General features: G+C 42.8%; 1 protein-coding gene across 3 annotated transcripts in view; it reads left to right on the top strand.

The window, feature by feature from the left end:
• Window positions 1-19,829, top strand: part of RNLS (renalase, FAD dependent amine oxidase) — a 269,551-nt gene that overhangs the window by 178,111 nt on the left and 71,611 nt on the right. For all 3 annotated transcript variants that reach the window (XM_032883033.1, XM_032883032.1, XM_032883034.1), the window contains exon 5: window positions 12,472-12,645. In XM_032883033.1, coding sequence (XP_032738924.1) covers window positions 12,472-12,645 — 174 coding nt within the window. The remainder of the gene's footprint in view (window positions 1-12,471; window positions 12,646-19,829) is intronic.

Raw genomic sequence — 19,829 nt, 5'->3', positions numbered from 1 at the left:
TTATTTGAGAGAGAGGATGAGAGAGAGCATGAGCAGGGGGTAGGGGCTAAGGGAGAGGGAGAAGCAGGCTCCCCGCTGAGCAGGGAGCCCGACACAGGGCTCCATCCCAGGACCCTGAGATAATGACCTGAGCCAAAGGCAGATGCTTCACCGACTGAGCCACCCAGGTGCCCCTAGAGTAGACTTTGTGATAAAATGGTATTTAACTAAAGTTACATCATAGATCAGAAGCAAATACCTTGGGCTATAAAAACATGTCTTCCTAGAGATGAGACAGGAGAAATTCTTTGTATTCTTCCTTTGTGGCTCCCACTCGTGAACCTCCTGATTTAAGAGTTACACCTTCCGATACCAGTTAAGTCTGTCTTGTTCGTCCCTTTCCTTGTGATGGCAACTGAAGTGATCATTGTTGATCTTTTTTTTTTTAATTTGTCCCTACTCTGTGCTGGGTATTTCATATACCCGTGATTTTCATAATAGGTCCGATATAAAATTTTTAGTCTAATCCTCGTGACCACTCTGTGAGTGAGGTCACACCCCTCACTACTGAACAGAAAGGGAAAGTAAAGCTCAGTGAGGAGAAATGCGTATATCACATTATATCAAGATACACTTATTTCCACACATCAAGGTTTTTGCCAAGGCTCAGACATGCGAACGTGTGGCTCAGGATGACCTCTCGTCTGATCGTTGACGTTAAGCGTTCGCGGTGACGTACAAGTTAGAGGAGAAATAGGGAGAAATAACAGAAACCCGGCAGCGAACACGTTCAGCTTAGCAGCGTGCATAAAATGGAAACAAAACAGAGATAACAAAGCAAAAAGGGCAATATTTTACTAACGTACAGAGCAGTGCATGGGTGTAAGAAATTTTAAAAGTACTGCAAGGAAAAGGTAAACTGATATGAAGATCAAAAGTAATCATGTTTTCATCAGACAGCAGCTTGCGTTGGTAATGGGAATGTACTGTTGTTGTTTTTTTTTTAAGATTTTATTATTTTATTTGACAGAGAGAGAACACAAGCAGGGGAAGCAGCAGGGTGAGAGGGAGAAGCAGGCTTCCCGACAAGCAGGGAGCTGGATGTGGGGCTCGATCCTATAACCCTGGGATCATGACCTGAGCCCCTGGGATCATGACCTGAGCCGGAGGCAGACGCTTAACAGACTGAGCCACCCAGGCGCCCCAGGAGTGTGCTGATTTTAAAGCAAGGAGAATGCCATGAGCTCCCACTAAATGAAGGCTGGTGCCACTTACACATTTTTTCCCCCACATCCAGTTTATTTGCTTTGGCTTTAGCGAAGCATTGTGGGGAGTTGTTATTATGTAAACAGAAAAGAAGCTAGTGGATTTGCCAAGTACAAGATGAACATATTTCGCAGTGTCTTAGAGCTTACACCACCAGATTCTGACATTTTGCCTCAATACCCCAGATTCCAGGCCCTTGAAACATTGCTTTCTGATTTCTAAAAACGATACAAGTTCTGAGCTGGAGTATTAATTCTCCAAGTCATTGCCTCGGTGTAAAGTCACTCTGGCCATAAATATAAAAAATAGGTATCTAATAAAAATACGAGGTGACGTGTAATACAGTTTTTATTATCATGAATTTTAGAATGACCGTATTGCTCATGGGTGGCACGGGCATAAGTAATTAAATGGATAGTCTGGGAAGAGTGGTTGTCAAAATATGCCTGATATTCTGTGACATTTTTCATGTTCTCTCTCATCCGAAACTCAGCGCATTTCCTACAAGAAGAATGACGGTACAGTAGTCTAAAAGCTGAGAACGCGTGGAGATAAGGGTAGGCTTTCCAGCCTTACTCTTGTGGTTTTTAGACTTACTATATACGTTGCGCAAAGACAGCACGAAAGCCAGCTACGTTTCTGTTCTGAAATCCCAAAAGAAGCCTTCCGAGGATAAAACGGATACTAATCAGGGTAAAATTATCTTAGGTCTCAGTCCACCTCCTGTCCGCAGACTCTACAACGTTGTTAAGAGGTGTTTCACAGCGACTGGCATAGGGGTGGGCACACAGTAGGCCTATAGTAAACCACACCAGAGGAAAACGACCCCACATTCTTTCAGAAAACAGCTCCAGCACAGGGGGGGAAACATGTTTATTTTTCTAATCCCGCGGTTAGAACTCGTTGCCATAGAAACAATTGACTCTTATTTTGGTTTCACAGGCCCTCCATCCAGATAAAGGGAAGAAGGGGTATTGAGTTTGGAAAGCAGTGGAGACCATGCGCTTGAAGGAAAGGCAGAGGCTTCATGGAAAGCCAGCTACAGGCCCGTCTAGACAGCGGAATAGTCTCTTTCAAAGGCCACCGGGATGGGGCTTGCAGGAAGGCAGCAGAAGCAGAGAGCAGGGAGAAAACGTTGTCTCTTTTCCCGGCCAGATCGTCTTTCTGTGATTTCGGGGATGGGGAGGTCGCAGGGCATGGAAATCTGCCCAGAATCGCCTGTTTAATTGCGGACGCCTGAGAACTTGCTCCTAAAAGCATTTTTGTTTACTGTTATCCTTACTGGAAACAAACTAAAATCAAGTCAGGATCAATTAAGTATGATTATACTCTAGAAACTTCTGGTATCTTTATGTTCTTTTCTTCCCTCTTCAGTTCCACTTAATGCCTTGATTGTTAGGGTCCCCCAAAGCTGGGGAAAAATGAAGACAAACTTCTCTTAGATATGAACCTAATTGTCCTAACATGCTTGTGCTTTTGAATGCATTTTGAGGAGTCCAAAAATTAGCTCTGCCTAACTAGATGAAGTGTGCCCGTTGAAGTTTGTATTCCTGTATGATTAGCAGTCTCCTCAGCACGTGGGTGTAAAACTAGCTCAATCCTAAATTTTTGTCCAAATATTTCTATCAAGGGTGCCCGGGTGGCTCAGTCGGGTAAGTGTCTGTCTTCAGCTCAGCTCATGATCCCAGGAGTCTGGGGATCGAGCCCCCCATTAGGCTCCGTACTTGGTGGGGGGCCGGGGTGGGGGGGAGTCTGCTTCTCTCTCTGCGCCTTCCCCTGCTCGTGCTCTCTCTCTCTCTCTTTCTCAAATAAATGAATAAAATCTTAAAAAAAGAAACAACATTCTTAAAAAATTTTCTTCTGCCAAATGGCAAAAAGACAATACAGAGAAACCTATCTCTTTGGCACCTCTTGTTTTTATACAATTATGAGATAGGATTAGGACTTAAAAACTCTAATGCAGGTGGACTACAGGAAGGACCACCCGGAGTGTGGGCTTTCACTCCTCTCAAAGATAAATGTTGGGCGCCTGGGTGGCTCAGTGGGTTAAGCCTCTGCCTTTGGATCAGGTCATGGTCTCAGGGTCCTGGGATCGAGCCCCGCATCGGGCTCTCTGCTCAGCAGGGAGCCTGCTTCCTCCTCTCTCTCTGCCTGCCTCTCTGCTTACTTGTGATCTCTCTCTCTGTCAAATAAATAAATAAAATGTTAAAAAAAAAAAAAAGATAAATGTTGCTGGAGGAGAGGAGGGTGGGAGGGATGGGATGTCAGGGCAATGGACACTGGGGAGGGTATGTGTTGTGGTGATTGCTGTGAAATGTGTAAGACCGGTGATTCACAGACCTGTACCCCTGAAGCAAATAATACATTATATGTTAATAAAAAAAGATAAATCTTTAAACATTCAGCACCCTGAATTTGCTAGCTAAAGAATTCCCCAATTTATGTTCATTAAAAAAAAATTTTTTTTGTCTGAAAGGCTTTTGGCATCTTTACTACTTACTTTTCACAGAAAAATTTTGGTTTGTGACCCTCCACTCTGATGGGCAAAGCATATGGACTATATTTTACTAGTCAGAGAGCTGTCTTAAACTTAGTAATATCCTGACATGCTTGAACTATTAGGATGTTACCTCTAAAGGCTTTTTAAAAACACTTTTCTAAAGTCTAATACACACATAGGCACCTCTTGAGGCTTTTGAAGTCTAGAATGATGGTGTGGGGTTTTTCCAGTACAATGATTATGTGGCTGGCACTTTGCTGAGCACTTACTATCACCTAATTTACTTTTCTTAACAATCCTTTCAAGCAGGCAGTATTATTATTCTCCCTTCACCAGGCGTCAGGAGCTTGGAGGGATTAGCTCACTTGACCAAGGTCACATGGATAAATGTCAGAACCAGAATTCAAACCCCAATTTTTCTGATTCCAGAGGTGCTCTCCGGATAAGAAGAATATTTCCCCAGGGAAATCCCTCATTGTTATACACCTGCTGAAGTCTGTCACCAATAAACCCGAGATTTATTGCTTGCCAAGCTTCCAGGCTTCATGACTTCTCCACCTGTAGAGTCCGAGGGAACATTCGGTTTATTTCAGGTGGTGTGAAACAAGAGCCGAGTCGGTGATGCTCTTCCTCCAAAGGCAGGACTCGTGAATGTTAAAAGTTCAAACTCTGTCTTGGGCTGCTAGAAGAACCATTTACGGAAAACGGGTCTTTCAGCCCTGTTTCTATAGCCACTTTGAATAAAGAGGAACCAGCTCATCTGGCAAAAATGCTATTGGCTTCAGGTACCCACAGGACTAGCCAGCCTAATGTTAGGAGTTGAGCTGGCACATAAAATTTACCTTTCTTGGAATTCAACATAAAAGAAAAGAAAAGCAAAATGGAAGTGCTGAATTACTGTATTGTGCACCTAGAATTAAAATGAAAACTTAAGGGTGCCTGGGTGGCTCAGTTGGTTAAGTGACTGTGTTTGGCTCAGGTCATGAGCTCAGGGTCCTGAGATCAAGTCCCACACTGGGCTCCCTGCTCAGCAGGGAGTCTGCTTCTCCCTCTCCCTGCCACACCCCCACTTGCACCGCCTCTCTCTCTCCCTCTCTCTGCCAAATAAATAAATAAAATCTTTTTTAAAAATTAAGTTAAAAAAAGCAATAATAAATAAACCAAGAGCAGCTAGGGTCCTCCATGCAGCCCTTAAATACTCAGAATACAATTCTGATTTCTTAATTTCAACTGTCCCTGAGCTGAAATTCTTTATATCAAGTGGCAAATCAGGAAATTAGCAATCCTCCATAATTGGCTATAAGCCCCAAAACTTCTAGGAGGTTAAGGCTTTGAACCTTCTTGACCACAAGAAGTTCTCACTCAATATACTCCTGCGCCCAGGGATTTGGCTTTAAGAGGTAGATGTCTACCGTCCCCAAGAAGAGAATGTAGCATGCTTTGCTTTTAGAGTGCTTTGCTAGAAGAAACCAGAAGAAAGCATGCTTTAATAGTGTTTCAGTCATGGTCCCAGCAAGAAATAGGTGATAAAAAGGTTTTCACTGAAGGAGTTTAAAGAAAGGGCATTTAGAACAGTGTTTAAGGGTAAGGCCACCAGCAAAGAATATTGTGGCATCTCGGGACAGTGGCAACAGGGAGCCATCGTTGCTCCGAAGCTGGAAGAAAACATGGCGTCTAATGCCCCATGTGGGATGGAACCACAGAAGGGGGGCTGCCTGAAAGGAATGTTAACCGTAGAGGAGTTCAGCCTCGCCAGCACCTGGCAGGGCAGGAAGGAGAGAAGCAATCAATGGTACAACCCGTCTCCTTCCCTATATAGTATAGGTATAGTCCGCCTCCTGCCTATACCTCTCGTTGGCCACAGCCTTCCAGAAACCAGAGCTCAAGGGAATTCGGCAGTAACCCTGAGCCCGTAGCAGAGCAGAGAAGGGCAGGGGTGGGTGTGGGGAAGCAGGAATAACCAGTGTGAACCCGGTTCTGGTCTCTCCATGTTTAAACATGCAAGTGAGCGAGCGAGAGAAAACAACTGACAGATTATCTACATACATATGATTAGATCATAGTATCTGATACTAAGCAAGTAAACAGCACTGAGGCAAACTTTTATAACATGCAGTAAATGGAGAACCTCTGTAATATCTCACCCATTAGTAAGAATCCACTTATTAGCATGAAGAATGTACTAGACCAGTTAGCAAAACAACATGAACCAATTATTTGCAAAAGAGAAAATACATAGATGAAGACTGTTTAGTCTCATCAGTATGTCAGAAATACATGTTAAAACCAAAATAAGATCTGGTTTTCCTGCTGAATTATGAAGAAAATAGATCATAACCTAACAGGGGCAAGGACACGGGGAAATGGGTCTTTCATACTCTGCTAGCGAAAGTATGAGCTGGTACAGTCTTTCTGAAAATCAGTGTAAGAGTAATTCCACTTCCAATATTCCGTCTTAAGGAAATGATCAAAAACACAGATAAAGATCAATGCACAAAGATACACATGACAGCTTTAATTATAATAGACCAAAAAAAAAAAAAAAAGGAATCAAATGTCCAACCTTAGTAGAAGTGTTAAGCCAATTACCCGAAGTCCATTCCATCACATTTTGTGGGGGCTTTAAAAATCATGTTTACGATGACATTTTTTGTCCTAAGGTAAACAAAAATGCAGTATTGCAAAATAGTATGTATACTATCAGCACGACCATGTTTAAAGAAAAAAGCCAGGAAGATATTGAAAAGAAAAATAACCAAAATGTTAATAATAGTTGCTTTTTCTCCAGACGGAGGATTATGGTGATTATTTCCCCTTTCACCTATTTATGCCTTGTGTACTATCCAAATATTCTAAGATAAGGATGATGAGCCTTCATTTAATAATTTATTGAATTATACCAGTCATCGTTGGGAGGGCCTGGACACACAAAGTTCCTGAGGCATGGCCCTTGCCTGAATTTGCTTACAATCTAGTGAGTTTTTAAAAAAAAAAAATATTTGTTTGGGGCGCCTGGGGGGCTCCGTTAGTTAAGCATCTGCCTTTGGCTCTGGTCATGATCCCAGGGTCCTGGGTTCAAGCCCCGCTTCCGGCTACCTGCTCTGCGGGGAGACTGCTTCTCCCTCTCCCACTCCCCCTGCTTGTGTTCCCTCCCTCGCTGTCTCTCTCTCTCTCTCTGTCAAATAAATAAATACAATCTTTAAAAAAAATATTTATATATGAGTTAGAGAGAGCAAGGAAAGGAGCAGAGGGAGAAGGACAAGTAGACTCTGTTGAATGCAAAACCCAATGTGAGGCTCCATCTTAAGACCCTGGTATATCTAAGCTGAAACTAAAAGCAGACACTTAACTGACTGAGCCACACAGGCGCCCCTCTAGTGATTTATTTATACATCATAACTTCAAAAATTAGAGCATAAGAAAGCTGTTGTTTGTTTAACTAGAGGGGGTGAGAAGTAGGGTCCCTTCTATTCCCCATTTGATCTCTTTCCCTCACACCACCTTTGCCAGCCCACAGGGATCACGGCTGCTTTATCTTCCAAATATGTCTAAAACCCCATGCATGGTAAACCCATAAAGCTTTCAGAAAGAACAAATAAATAAAATATCTTCAAGGCTTTGGAGTAGGTCAAGAGTTCTTCAGTAGGACGCAAGCGTGCTCACTACAGATGGGGAAAATGGTAAATTGTATTAAAATTAAAAGTCTGGGGATGCCTGGGTGACTCAGTCGGTTGGGCCACTGCCTTCAGCTCGGGTTGTGGTCCCGGGGTCCTGGGATCGAGTCCCGCATCAGGCTCCTCGGTGGGGAGGCTGCTTCTCTCTCCGCCTCTGCCTGCTTGTGCACTCTCTCTCTCTCTCTCTGACAAATAAATAAATAAATAAAATATAAATAAAATTAAATTAAATTAAAACTCTGTTCATCAAATCACACGAATAAGACAGTAAAAATTCAGGCCATGGAGAAGAAAACCTACAATTCACATACAAGACTCCTGTCCAGAATATGTAAGGAACTCCTATATAGCAATAAGAAAAAGGCAGACAACCCAAGAAGAACAATGAGCAAAGATTTGAACAGGTGATTGCAAGAGGATATCCAAATAAACAAGGCAGGTTTTCCAAACATGAGTCATTAGCAATGCAAATAAATGCCTGCACAGTGTGATGTCATTACACCCCCAAATTAGGAAGGCAGATAGGTAGTAGCAAATAGGAAGGAAAGCGGGGAGGCACTGAACTTCTGTCCACAGTAGGGGCAGGGGGGTGGTGAGGGAGGGTAGTGCAGATGGGCACAATCACTTCAGAAAACACCTGGCAGGATCTGGGAAAGCTGAGTGGAAAGGAACCCCGTGTTTAGGAGTCCCAGTGCTAGGTACAGACCCGAGAGAAACACATGCTGTGTTCCTCACGTGACGCTTGTTGTCGCTGAATAGTGCAAGCAGTCCCCATGGCCATCCGCAGCAGAGGGGGTAAAGAAAGGGCAGCAGAACTATCCCGGCAGTGGGGAATGAACTACCGCTACATCCGACAGCATCTGTAAATATCACAAACTTAGTATTGAGGGACTCCCTTCTGGGGGTCTCATAATGTTCTGGTTCTTCATCTAGCTGGGGGTTATACTGGTCTGTTTGTAGGAACATTCAACAAGGCATACTTTTCTGCATGAAAATTAAAAATTGCTTGATATGTATTTATAAATGTGTATGTGTATATGTGGCATATATGTACATACATACACACATGTGTAAAATAGATAAGGTAAATGCACTTATACACACCCAGATAGACACACACACACACACACACACACACACACACACAAACATACACACATGTATATCCCATCCAAGATGGAACCACTTCTGACCCGCCTCTCTGTTATCTCCATTCTAATGTGACTCCAATAGCTGTCCCCACTTCCTCTCTTGGAGTCTTTATCTGTAGCCAGAATGATAGTCTCTGAAACAGAGGCTGGGTCATATCTGTCTTTGGCTCATACCCAGCAGTAACTACCCGTGTCAATCAGAATAAAATCCTCCAAGGAGCTATAGATCCCTAACAGCCTGACCACCCAGACCTGTCACGTTTATCCATTTATCCTGCTTCGTTTTTCTTTATAGTTCTTCTCACCAGCTGACATGCCACTGACTTGCTTCTCAGATTATAACTGGCCTCTTCCCCACTAGAATGTGAGCTATATGAGAGCACAGACTTCAACTTTCTGTTTCATGTCCCTGATATCTAGAACAGTGCCTGGCATAAAGTAGGCGATGAATGAATGAATGAATGAATGAATACTGAAAAAATAGAGGAAATAGGGACGCCTGGGTCGCTCAGTTGGTTAAGCATCTGCCTTCAGCTCAGGTCATGATGTTAGGGTCCTGGGATCAAATCCAGTGTCGGGATCCCTGCTCAATGGGGAGTCTGCTTCTTCCTCTGCTTCTCCCCTCCCCACCCCCAGCTCATTTTCATTCTATCTCTCTCAAATCAATAAATAAAATCTTTAAAATATGTATATAGGAAATGGGCAGAATACGTATGTTTAGCTTTCTTTTATAGGTTAAGAAACAAGAAAATGGGGGCGCCTGGGTGGCTCAGTGGGTTAAAGCCTCTGCCTTCGGCTCAGGTCATGATTCCAGGGTCCTGGGATCGAGCCCCGCATCGGGCTCTCTGCTCAGCAGGGAGCTTGCTTCCTCCTCTCTCTCTGACTGCTTCTCTGCCTACTTATGATCTCTGTCTGTCAAATAAATAAATAAAATCTTTAAAAAAAAATAAAAAAGAAACAAAAAAATGAAAAGACTTGATGTTATTCCGAGTACAGCTCAGGCCTTTATCTCTCTCTCTCCCTGTCCTCTGTCTCCCCACGTAGCCACACATCACACATCCATGCAATGTAATTAGATAACGCTGCTGGTTCAGAATTCAATGATGGTGAATCCAGGTAAAGACTGATTATACTGAAATTCGACATTTTTATCTAAGCCTTGTTTGGGGGATATATGACCCTTTTGAATACATAACAGTAGAAAACCTATCATTGTTCCTGCCAAAAATATGTGTTTGGGACCTAGGGATGCTCCCCTCAGCATTCTGCAGAAGAATATTTTTCAAACAAAATGACACCATTTTGTTAGGCTCCACAACAATTGTAAAACTTTCCGGGCCCTGACAATGAACTATTTCATAAGCACGCATGTCCAGAAACAGAGTTTTTTTTCCTGTCAGAAGTCCTACACCCCTGTCCTGGGAGTGAACCGTGGGGCTCCAGGAGCAGGCGGGGGTGTTTACGGTTAATTTCTGGGTCTGGATAGAGACTGACCAGTTACCTCTTCACAGGGCCCCCCAGTGGGGTATACCACTTGGCAAGCTTGTCTGAAATCTGGCGAAATGTGCCCATCTTGGTTGTCAACCTGGTTGGCCTTTCAATTGGGGTCAGAGAGAGAGCGAGAGAAAGAGAGAGAGAGAGAGATTTAGGCCCTTTCAGTGACCATGCAGCTGAGGACATGGTTTTGTTGCTTTAGTGGTTGTTTTGTTTTGTTTGTTTGTTTGTTTTTAAATATTTTCATTATTTATATGACAGAGAGAGAGAGATCACAAGTAGGCAGAAAGGCAGGCAGAGAAAGGGAAGGGGGGAAGCAGGCTCCCTGCTGAACAGAGAGCCCGATGCGGGGCTCAGTCCCAGAACCCTGAGATCATGACCTGAGCCGAAGGCAGAGGCTTAACCCACTGAGCCACCCAGGCGCCCGTTGCTTTGGTTTTTAATTGAAAAAATGAGAAAGAGCCATAAGCCCGCAAGTACTCAACTGCCATAAAGAATCTCACCCTTCCCCTCCTCCCTCTCGGAAAGCAGTGAGCGTAACATCAAGCCGTAACTGTAGCAGCAAATTAAATAATAAAATGAACCCCAAGAGACGCTGAGTATAACAAGGCCAGTGTCAGATCATTTGCTCATCAAGTAGTTCAGGCTTTTAATAAGGCAAACAATGATGGTTAGAGGGCACGATGATGCCGTTACTTCTAAGTCAGTAAAAAAATAACCATTCATGTCAGAGGACAAAGAAATGCCAAAGTTCATTTTTTAAAAAAATTATTTATTTATTTATTTATTTTATGATGTTCTGTTAACCAACACATAGGACATCGTAAGTTTTTGTTGTAGTGTTCAACGATTCATTAGTTGCATAGAACACATTTTGGGAGCTCAGATTACAGCTCAGGAAGGGAGAGCATGGAATAAAGAGGATATATATGTGACTCTAGTGCGGGAGTTCTGGTTTCATTGGCCACACCACTTGGAAGCTGTGTGACTCAGGGTCAGTTCATTAACCTCTGAATATCAGCTTCCTAGGGATGGAAAACAAGGTTGGTAAAAACACCTAATTTGCAAGGCTTTTGTGAAGATCCTGTGAGGTCTTAGTTCTAAAAATATTCTGTAACCAAGAATATGCTATAATAATGTATAGGATTATTAGCGTGCTTAAATAATTCATTGAATAACCTTCTTACCTTCTCCCTACCTCCTCAAGCCACTTCCCTAAGGTTTAGCTAAAATACTGCCCATCCCTGAGGTCTGCCTATCCTTCCTGTTATACATTAGGACAGTTTTCTATATTTACACAAAAAAATTGTATATGTTTCCTATCTAAACCAGCCTAAGTCTTCAGAATAGAATTGTGGCCTTCTGTGAAACCCAGATTCTTAATGCTGTGCATATATGAACAAGCAATTCCATGACAGGTAGGAAGACAGATGGAGACTGAGAAGTGAGGGAAATCACCTCCTTCCCCATCCCAGTTGGAACAAATATTTTCTTCTCTATAATAGAAAAAGTGGCTATTTGGTAAACATGTGTCCTATGCCAACCACTGTGCTACCCGTTATTTGATGTGATCCTCAAGACATACTGTTACTGCTGCCTACAGACAAGAGGACTATAGACTACTTTAGAACAAGTAATTTGACCGATGTCACATAGTGGAATCAGAATTGGAACCCAGACCTGCCTAATTCCTTTCCTGGTCTTTTACCATTTGGGGATTGATGATTTACCTCCTGCTTTTTAACTAACTATGTGTGTCTGTGTTTGCCTTTCTGTTCATTCCCTTATCATTTTATTTTTGGGGATGCGTGAAACAGAGTAGGGTAGAGGCTTATGACAGAGATGCCTAAGGTGTGGTCACCGTGCTTAAGGAATTGTTATAATCCACTGCAAGAAAGATGACCGACAAATCCTTATATGACATGGAAGAATTTAAGAGGTTATCAGGGATAGTGCATTAGCCTTCCGGCCTGGAAGTTGCGAGAAATGCTTGACTTTATTCAACTGTTGTTAGGACAGACTGAAATGCCTTTATCAAGTGTGTGGCAAGGACTCAGACACCTAGTAAGTGCCCAGTATCTGACGTATAATGACGCCAGACAGTCCCAGGGTACTAACTGGGATCCAAAGCTGGAAAAGCAACTTGGTGCCAGATTTTGAGAGCCTTGAATGCCATTCTAAAGAGTTTGGATCTTCAGTTTGGTTAAAAACAATTGTGCCAAGGTCAGTAATCACTGCCAAAAGAAATTAGAGCTGATGCTGTTTGGCGCTACCTTTAAAAACCCATTGTGAGTGAGACAGAGTTAAGGGGCCCCGTTGGAACTTGTTTAGAGGACTTTTATATTCGATGCACTCAAAGGAAAGATGATATTTTCAAGTTTAATGCCCTGTACTGTTTCTTCCACAGTAATTAGTGAATGCCAAAGGCGGCAACTGGAGTCTGTGAGCTACTCCTCTCGCTACGCTCTGGGCCTCTTTTATGAAGCTGGCACGAAGATTGATGTCCCTTGGGCTGGGCAGTACATCACCAGTAATCCTTGCATACGCTTCATCTCCATTGATAATAAGAAACGCAATATAGGTCAGTACCCCCATTATTTCCCTTAAATACAGTAACAATGGTGGGTGTAGATCATGAAAAATGCTGTTTAATTGAGTGTTGCCATTCTGAACAGAGCAAGCATTTAACTCCAAGCCACAGGGGATAAAATTTAATGTCACATTTGGCCAATAATAAAATACACAGTGAAACCAGCAAAGTTTTTCAGAAAAATCATTCACCACATGGTTTGTATTATGAGTCCGTGAACATAGTGTCAGAAGTTTTAAGATTTCGAAGTGGCCCAAGTTCTGTTGCTTTAATGTGGGTCCATCTATATGCAGAAGTAGCTCTCCTCCTTTGTGGCTTGGTGGAGTTTGTTTTCTGTTTGTTTGGCCTTGTTTTTTTTTTTTTGTTTGTTTGTTTGTTTGTTTTGTTTTTAATTTGCTAAGTGCTGCTCTTTCCACTTCCCAGGCTAGAAATAAAAAGTGAATTTTGCTATGATATGAAAATCCTTCACTTCACTATAATGTTATTTATTTAATTTTCCTCCAGAAGACTGCATAAAATTACTGTGTGTACAATAGGATGAAAATAACAGCTAAAACGTTTCATAAACTCTTCCCTAGAATGGGCTAAAATCTACACTTCGCCCTTCTTGCTGAAGGTCATTATTAAAATTAGATTCAAATTGCAAGAATAAACATAATGCTCATCTCAGGAATAAAGGAGAAAGTGTCTCCTCCGTTGCAGGATGAGAGGGAGCCCTAAGATAACTGCTTTTTCAAGAATACGCCGTGATGATTGCAAACGATTACATCCTTGCAGGGGCTTGTCATTTCAATGCGTTGTTGTGTTATACGGTGCAGTGATGGTTTCACCGAGCTGTTAGTTAGAAGTCTTGCTTGATAAAATCACCAACTAATGTCTCCTGGCCTGCCAGAACTTTAGAATGATAGAACCGGGCTGGAGTATGGTTTTTGTATCAGAGCACATGATCTTAGAAAAATGTTTCCTTTATAACTTAAAACTCCCCCAGGGCTAGACTGTTTATGTTAACATGATCTCACATATATGTACAATCAGCAGTTCATGAAATGTCCTGTAACAATAATGGATTAACCATTTTTAACTCTACAACCGCTTTGTTCTGAGAAAAAAAATAGCCCTTGACCCGCTCGTGTTATATGTCATGAATTAGACATTATCCTTCGTGTACGGCTTCATAAGATATGAAATATTGGTTACGGAGTATTCAGTAATACATAACAAAAACCAATTTAAACTTGTTTAGACAACATGAGGTCATTTGTTAGATTATGTGCTGTGGACTGAATTGTATCCCTCCAAAATTCATGTGTTGAAGCCCTCATCTCCTGGGTGTTACATGTGGAGATAGGGCTTTGAGGATGTAATGAAGGTTAAATGAAGTCATAAGGGTGGGATCCTGATCTGGGATGATTGGTGGCCTTACAGAATGAGGATGAGAGTTCTGTCTCCTTGTGCACATAACAAGTGTAGGTGGTATGAGGACCGTGAGAAGGTGGGGGAAAGCAGGCTCTGTGCAACCAGGAAGGGAGGCTTTACCAGAAACCCAATTGCCTGGAACCTTCATCTTGAATTTCCCAGACTCTTGGAGGGAAGAGAGATACATTTCTACTGTTGAAACCATGCGGTCTATGGCATTCTGTTATGCCAGTCCAAGCTTACCAAGACATGATCTAAGAGGAAGACGTCGGACAGGAGACAGCAGGAAGGATCGGTTTAAGACCTGAGCAATAGCTTCAAGGATCTAGAGTTATCCTTCTCTGCTCTCTTCACTCTTCCTCAGAGGATTGATGACAAGATGCACTAACTGTTGGAATCATGTCCAAACCCACCAACGTGCTCAGGGAGAAGAGGGACCATTCTGTTTCTGTCTCTTTCTAAGAATCAAGGAATTCTTTCCCAAGCCCCCTCCACTGACTTTACCTTGTATGTCATAGGTCAGAATTAGGTTACCTGACCAGTCTGAAACCCATCATTCACTGGCAGGAGGGGCTGGGACTGCCACAATGAACCAGACGGATCAAGATTCATTCCTGGAATTGCTGTTAGGATCATCTTCCTTAGGTCATATGAGGGGTAGATACCTGAATAAAGTAGGGTTTTGTTTGGAGGAGAGAAGGGAGTAGCGGATGCTAGGTCAGTGGTACACAGTGCCCATCATTTTCAAGTAAAGTCACATGGTGTATGGGAGGTAAAGTTCTAACGTCGACACATAAAGAGAAGAATCGTGTAGATTCAAAGTTATCTTTGAAAATCCCCTAAATCTAGGTGACATTTTGGAGAGTAAAATACCTTACAGTAAATTCAGGATAGCCATCGTTCCAACATCCTATAGATTCCGGTTTCTTTGGGTGAGGCCAGATGAAATAGTTGGCTTCCATTTGTAGGACAGAGTGATATTTTCTACCGTGAGAGGCGCATGGAAAGCAACAGCAGTCATATGTCCTAACAGATTAAATCACCGTGCGGATGGAGGGGGCAGTGAGTGATGCTCCCCGAGTACACCGTGGTCACCATTCGTTAAAGAGCTGCGCAGATTTCAAAGAGCACCACACGAGCATATACATAAATCCTTCCATGATGGGCAGCATCTAAAATAAGAGAAATAAAAATTTTTTTTTTTTGTATTAACAACCACAGAGGTCTTTAGACCTCTTTAGACCTCTTCCTGCTTCAGCGGGAAGGCTGGGGGGATCGGAAGCCATGCTTTCGCTCCAGCCGGACCTCTTCAGACGGCCAAGAAATGTCTGCCTTTCTTCGCCAGTTTTATGGAAAATTAATCTTGGATTATGCGAGTTTTAAATTGTGGGAGGCCTCCAGTAATGGCATCCCCTAACATAAAATCTAACTGCCTTGCCTTTCAACTAGGTTTTTTTTTTTTTTTTTTTCCCACACTACCTGGGGCCAGGGTGCTAAGAGTGTCTAGTGGACTTGACACGATAAAAATGTCCACATAGCCTAACTCTGCTGTGTTTTATTGGCGCTATATTTAGATAGACCGGTAAGAGTTGTGTCTTTATGTTACTAACACTACCCTGCACCCACCCTGCCGCTGGAGCGTGCGATCCAATCTAGAAAGAACACTGTACGCACACGCGCTCCACTAATGACAGGGAGAGTCTTTGTGCTGTGGAGGTAAGGCAGCAACAAGATAAAAAGTGGCAGGGTTGAGTCCACAAAACACGGTCTGTTGTTAGGTCTTGAAGAGAGCCAGAGGATGAAGGATTCGTGGCCCAGACAGGACAAAGGTCAAGGAGTAGTCATTTGTCAGATGTCGGGGATAGGCAGTACACACAGAAAGCTACAGCGAGAAGCCAAGTCTCCTTAGGCAGGAGGACTAAATTCCAAGACATGTTAGGCCCAGCTTCAGCTACCGATAGTGAGGGGCAGGAGCCACTGTCCTTTGGTTTGTATTTCCCAGAAAGAGCTCAATGGAACACCAGGTCCTTGATAAGCTCTTTGAGAAGGGGTTCTGTCATCATATCAGTTTGCAAAATGCTCCCAACTTTACCTAGAATTTAAAGAGTTTCCAGTCATAATTGCCCTACTAAAAGACATTCCTATTAAAAAAAAAAAAAAAAAAACCTTCTCATTTCATTTAATCTAGAATTTCCCAAAGGTATTTGACCAGGGGTATTTTATCTGAGCACCATACCTATTAATATCTGAGAGAAATGGTGTCCCCAGACACCCTTGGGAAACCCTGATGTGGTATCACCATGTGTGCCTCAAACCTGGAAGGGAATCGCAGGCCAGGGAAGGGGAGTCAAAGGCTGGTAGGAAAGCCATCGATAGAAAAATACTGATTTTTTTTAGAAATGGAAGAAGTTTGAAGCCAGCCTGGAACCCCCAAGGGTTGCCTCATTAGAACAAAACATACTGCTGTCCCTCAAGAAATTCCAAGAAATTCCAAAATAACAAGAGCTCTTTGTTAGGAACTAGGATCAAAGAGCAAAGATTAGAGTAGAAGATGTTTTCAGTGCTCTTATCACTTAGGAAATTACCAAGATTTTAAGAGTTCTGTGCCAGGAACCAAGGGGGGAGATGATAGATAGATAGATAGATAGATAGATAGATAGATAGATAGATATAGATAGTTAGATAGATAGATAGATATTATTTCATATCTCCCAACACGATCTCAGAGAGCCCTCTTAAGATCTTATATTTGGAATCAGCCTGGCCAAGAGTAACTTCTTAGATTCAACTCAGTTCTATCTCTTACTAGCTGTGTGATTTTGGACAAAGTACTATCTATTTACTGGTCAATATGATGAGGAAAACAATACCAGCCCCAAATATGTGGGGATGAAATGGCTTGAACATGGAAAGAGCTCCATACAGCACTTAGCAAGTTATAAGACAGTATCTCTGGCACCTGTTATTATGACTAAGACTACCATTCTTGCACATGGATATTATATTTTCCAAAGCAAAGGGCATAGATGAGAAGGCTTCCCTTTGGCAAAACAGCCCTCTGATACCAGTGCAGATAGGAGGCTGCGTGGCCTTAATAAGTAAGATATATGTTACCCTGAAAATTGTTGGTCACAGTTTTAGCCTCCTTCCGTGTCCACCATCTGGACGAGAGTTAATGAGAGTCAAATAGCCAGTAGACAGCAACCCAAGGAGATTAACACAATCTGCAATTCTAGAAATGTGGATGGCCAAGGACTATGATTACATGACTTTCGATAACTCATCAAAGGAATCAGTTCAGTTCATCACCAAAGGAAACAAACACAGGAGCAAACTTCTTCATCACATGGAATGTACACCTGCCAAGACTGTATGGTTAGGGAGCCTCGAGTACCAACAGGAGTGTAACATGTGTTGCCTCCAACAGCTGCTTTATAAAAGATGCAGAAATGTTCTTCACAGAGCTGTTTGTTCCATCAACTCCTGGGATCAAGCCCTGCATTGGGCTCTGTGGTCGGCGGGGAGCCTGCTTCCCCCTCTCTCTGCCTGCCACTCTGCCTACTTGTGATCTCTCTCTCTGTCAAATAAATAAATAAAATCTTAAAGATTTTATTTTATTTTATCTCCCTGCCAAGCAGAGAGCCCAATGCAGGGCTCAATCCCAGAACCCTGAGATCATGACCCAGGCCGAAGGCAGAGGCTTAACCCACTGAGCCACGCAGGCACCCCAATAAATAAAATTAAAAAAAAAAAAGAAAAACTGTATGTGTGTTTCTATGTGTGTATACACATACACATAAAACTAAATGTCTTCTGTTGTCACTTAAATCAATAGGGAAAAATCATAAAAGACACTGATCTCATTTCACATAATATTTGCCAATTCTCAAAACAAAAAGGATTTTCTTCAGAGAATGAAATTACCAAACCCATCTTGTAAGGAGAACACTTGCACACAAAGTAAAAACAAACAGCAGATCCCTTTCAGCCTCTGGTTTCCCTATCAAGCTCTCCTCAAGGGGAACGATTTACATCCAACTTAGCACGTGCCCTCCCACTTGCCAAGCAAATTAACTCATAGGAAAATCAATGCCAGAGATGGAGGGAAATTGGAAAAGCAGCAAAATATAGAACATCAAAAGCAAACTTTAAAAATATCCTGTGGAGAGTATTACTGGGAAAAATATTTTATGGACATTTCTTGCAGAATAACTGAACTCACACATATTTGATTTGTATGTTTCCATTCCCAATTTCTTGAGCAGTTACTTACAAATGTGTATTGACTGCCTCTGTGTGCCAGGCACTGTGCTAAGAGCTAGGGGCTCTTAGTCCCCACCCTCCCAAAGCGAAGGTCCGTGGTCTGCTCTAATGAGGACTTCTGAAGGCAGGAGAGACAGAGGCTCTGTTGGGACTGGTGACTTGGAGTCAAGGAAGAGTCTTCCTAAGTATAAATGGATGGACGCAACACAAAGACCATTAACTCCCATCTGTAATCAAAACCAGAGAGTTGTGTTGCCTTGTGACAACATCATAAGCTTTTACAAGAACACTTAAGACCTTTGGTCAACGTGAAGCCATACTCTTCTTTCTTTAGGGGAAGAAAGGAGAGGTGGGAGCCATCCAACATTTAAATCCATGAATAAATCAGAAACTTTAGCCCAGCCTATTATTTAACTTTCTCCTGGAACTGCTAAAAGGTTCCATACAAGTAAGTCATGAAATGTCCAGGAGGCAGTGAGCAGAAGGGTAAGGGAAGTCTGGAGCCCATAGCTTCCTGGCATTTCCGTAACTGCAAACAATGACAAATCATAAATTTACGGAGCAGCCACACTAAGAAGTGAGTCTTAAACATTGACTATCCTCAGTCCTTTTTTTTTTTTTTCAACTTTCCACCTCCATGGTCTGCCTGCCTTGCACTCTGCCTTTTCACCTGGGCTGTTGGCCTAAAGTTGTGGCTGTCTCGCGGAGGCTCACCAAAGACCCTCACATTGGGTAAGACGGGGTCTCAAACACAAGAGCCAGATGTGATGGTGACCGAATGTGGTTTTACCCATGGTTTGTGGGGTGGGAAGCAGGAATAAGAATCCTGCCATGGTGTACGGATCTGAAATTGACACGTCGTAGACTAAAGCAACGAGAAACTAACTGAGGCTGCCATCACTGCTGCGGATTTCAAAAGGAAAAGCAGAGGAGAGCCCTGCATTGGCTGTGTAAGGAGGTGAGGAAGAAGGCCAGTGTACAGCAGAGGGGGAAAGATCTGCAGAGGTGCGCAGGCGGGACTTGCCATAGTCTTTCTGTCCTCTCTGCTAACAAAGGTCATAGAACTAGGTGGGTAGCTATTGTCTGATGGAAAAACTGCTATATTAAATGTAATGACACCTAATTTTGGCTATTTGTGATTCCAGTCCTCTTAAGGGATGGTTCTTTTGTCTGCCGAGCACCCGAAAGAGAGGAGATGCCAATTGGGAGTGGAAACAGGGAGGGCTAAATTGCTTTGCCTAATTGAGGAGAAAATTTCAGATGTCCTGAGACAACGGGGAGGGTGAGGAGCAGAGAAGGGGAAGAGGAAAAAGCCAGCTGGATGATGGAAATCCTCTGGCCTGACCTGAGGGATCACGGCGTGGATTTGTAACGTCTTTGCTGGATGATTTACTCTGTGACGCTCCCACAGCTCCCTACAACCCAACACAGCTCTGGATTGAGCAACGGCTTTAAATCTGTGCTGGCTTTTTATTGGGGACTCGTTGAGTAAAGTC

Source organism: Lontra canadensis, unplaced genomic scaffold (assembly GCF_010015895.1).
Source record: "Lontra canadensis isolate GAN:19392208 unplaced genomic scaffold, GSC_riverotter_1.0 scaffold85, whole genome shotgun sequence".
NCBI lineage: Eukaryota > Metazoa > Chordata > Mammalia > Carnivora > Mustelidae > Lontra > Lontra canadensis.
This window is presented reverse-complemented; position numbering and strand designations above follow the sequence as displayed.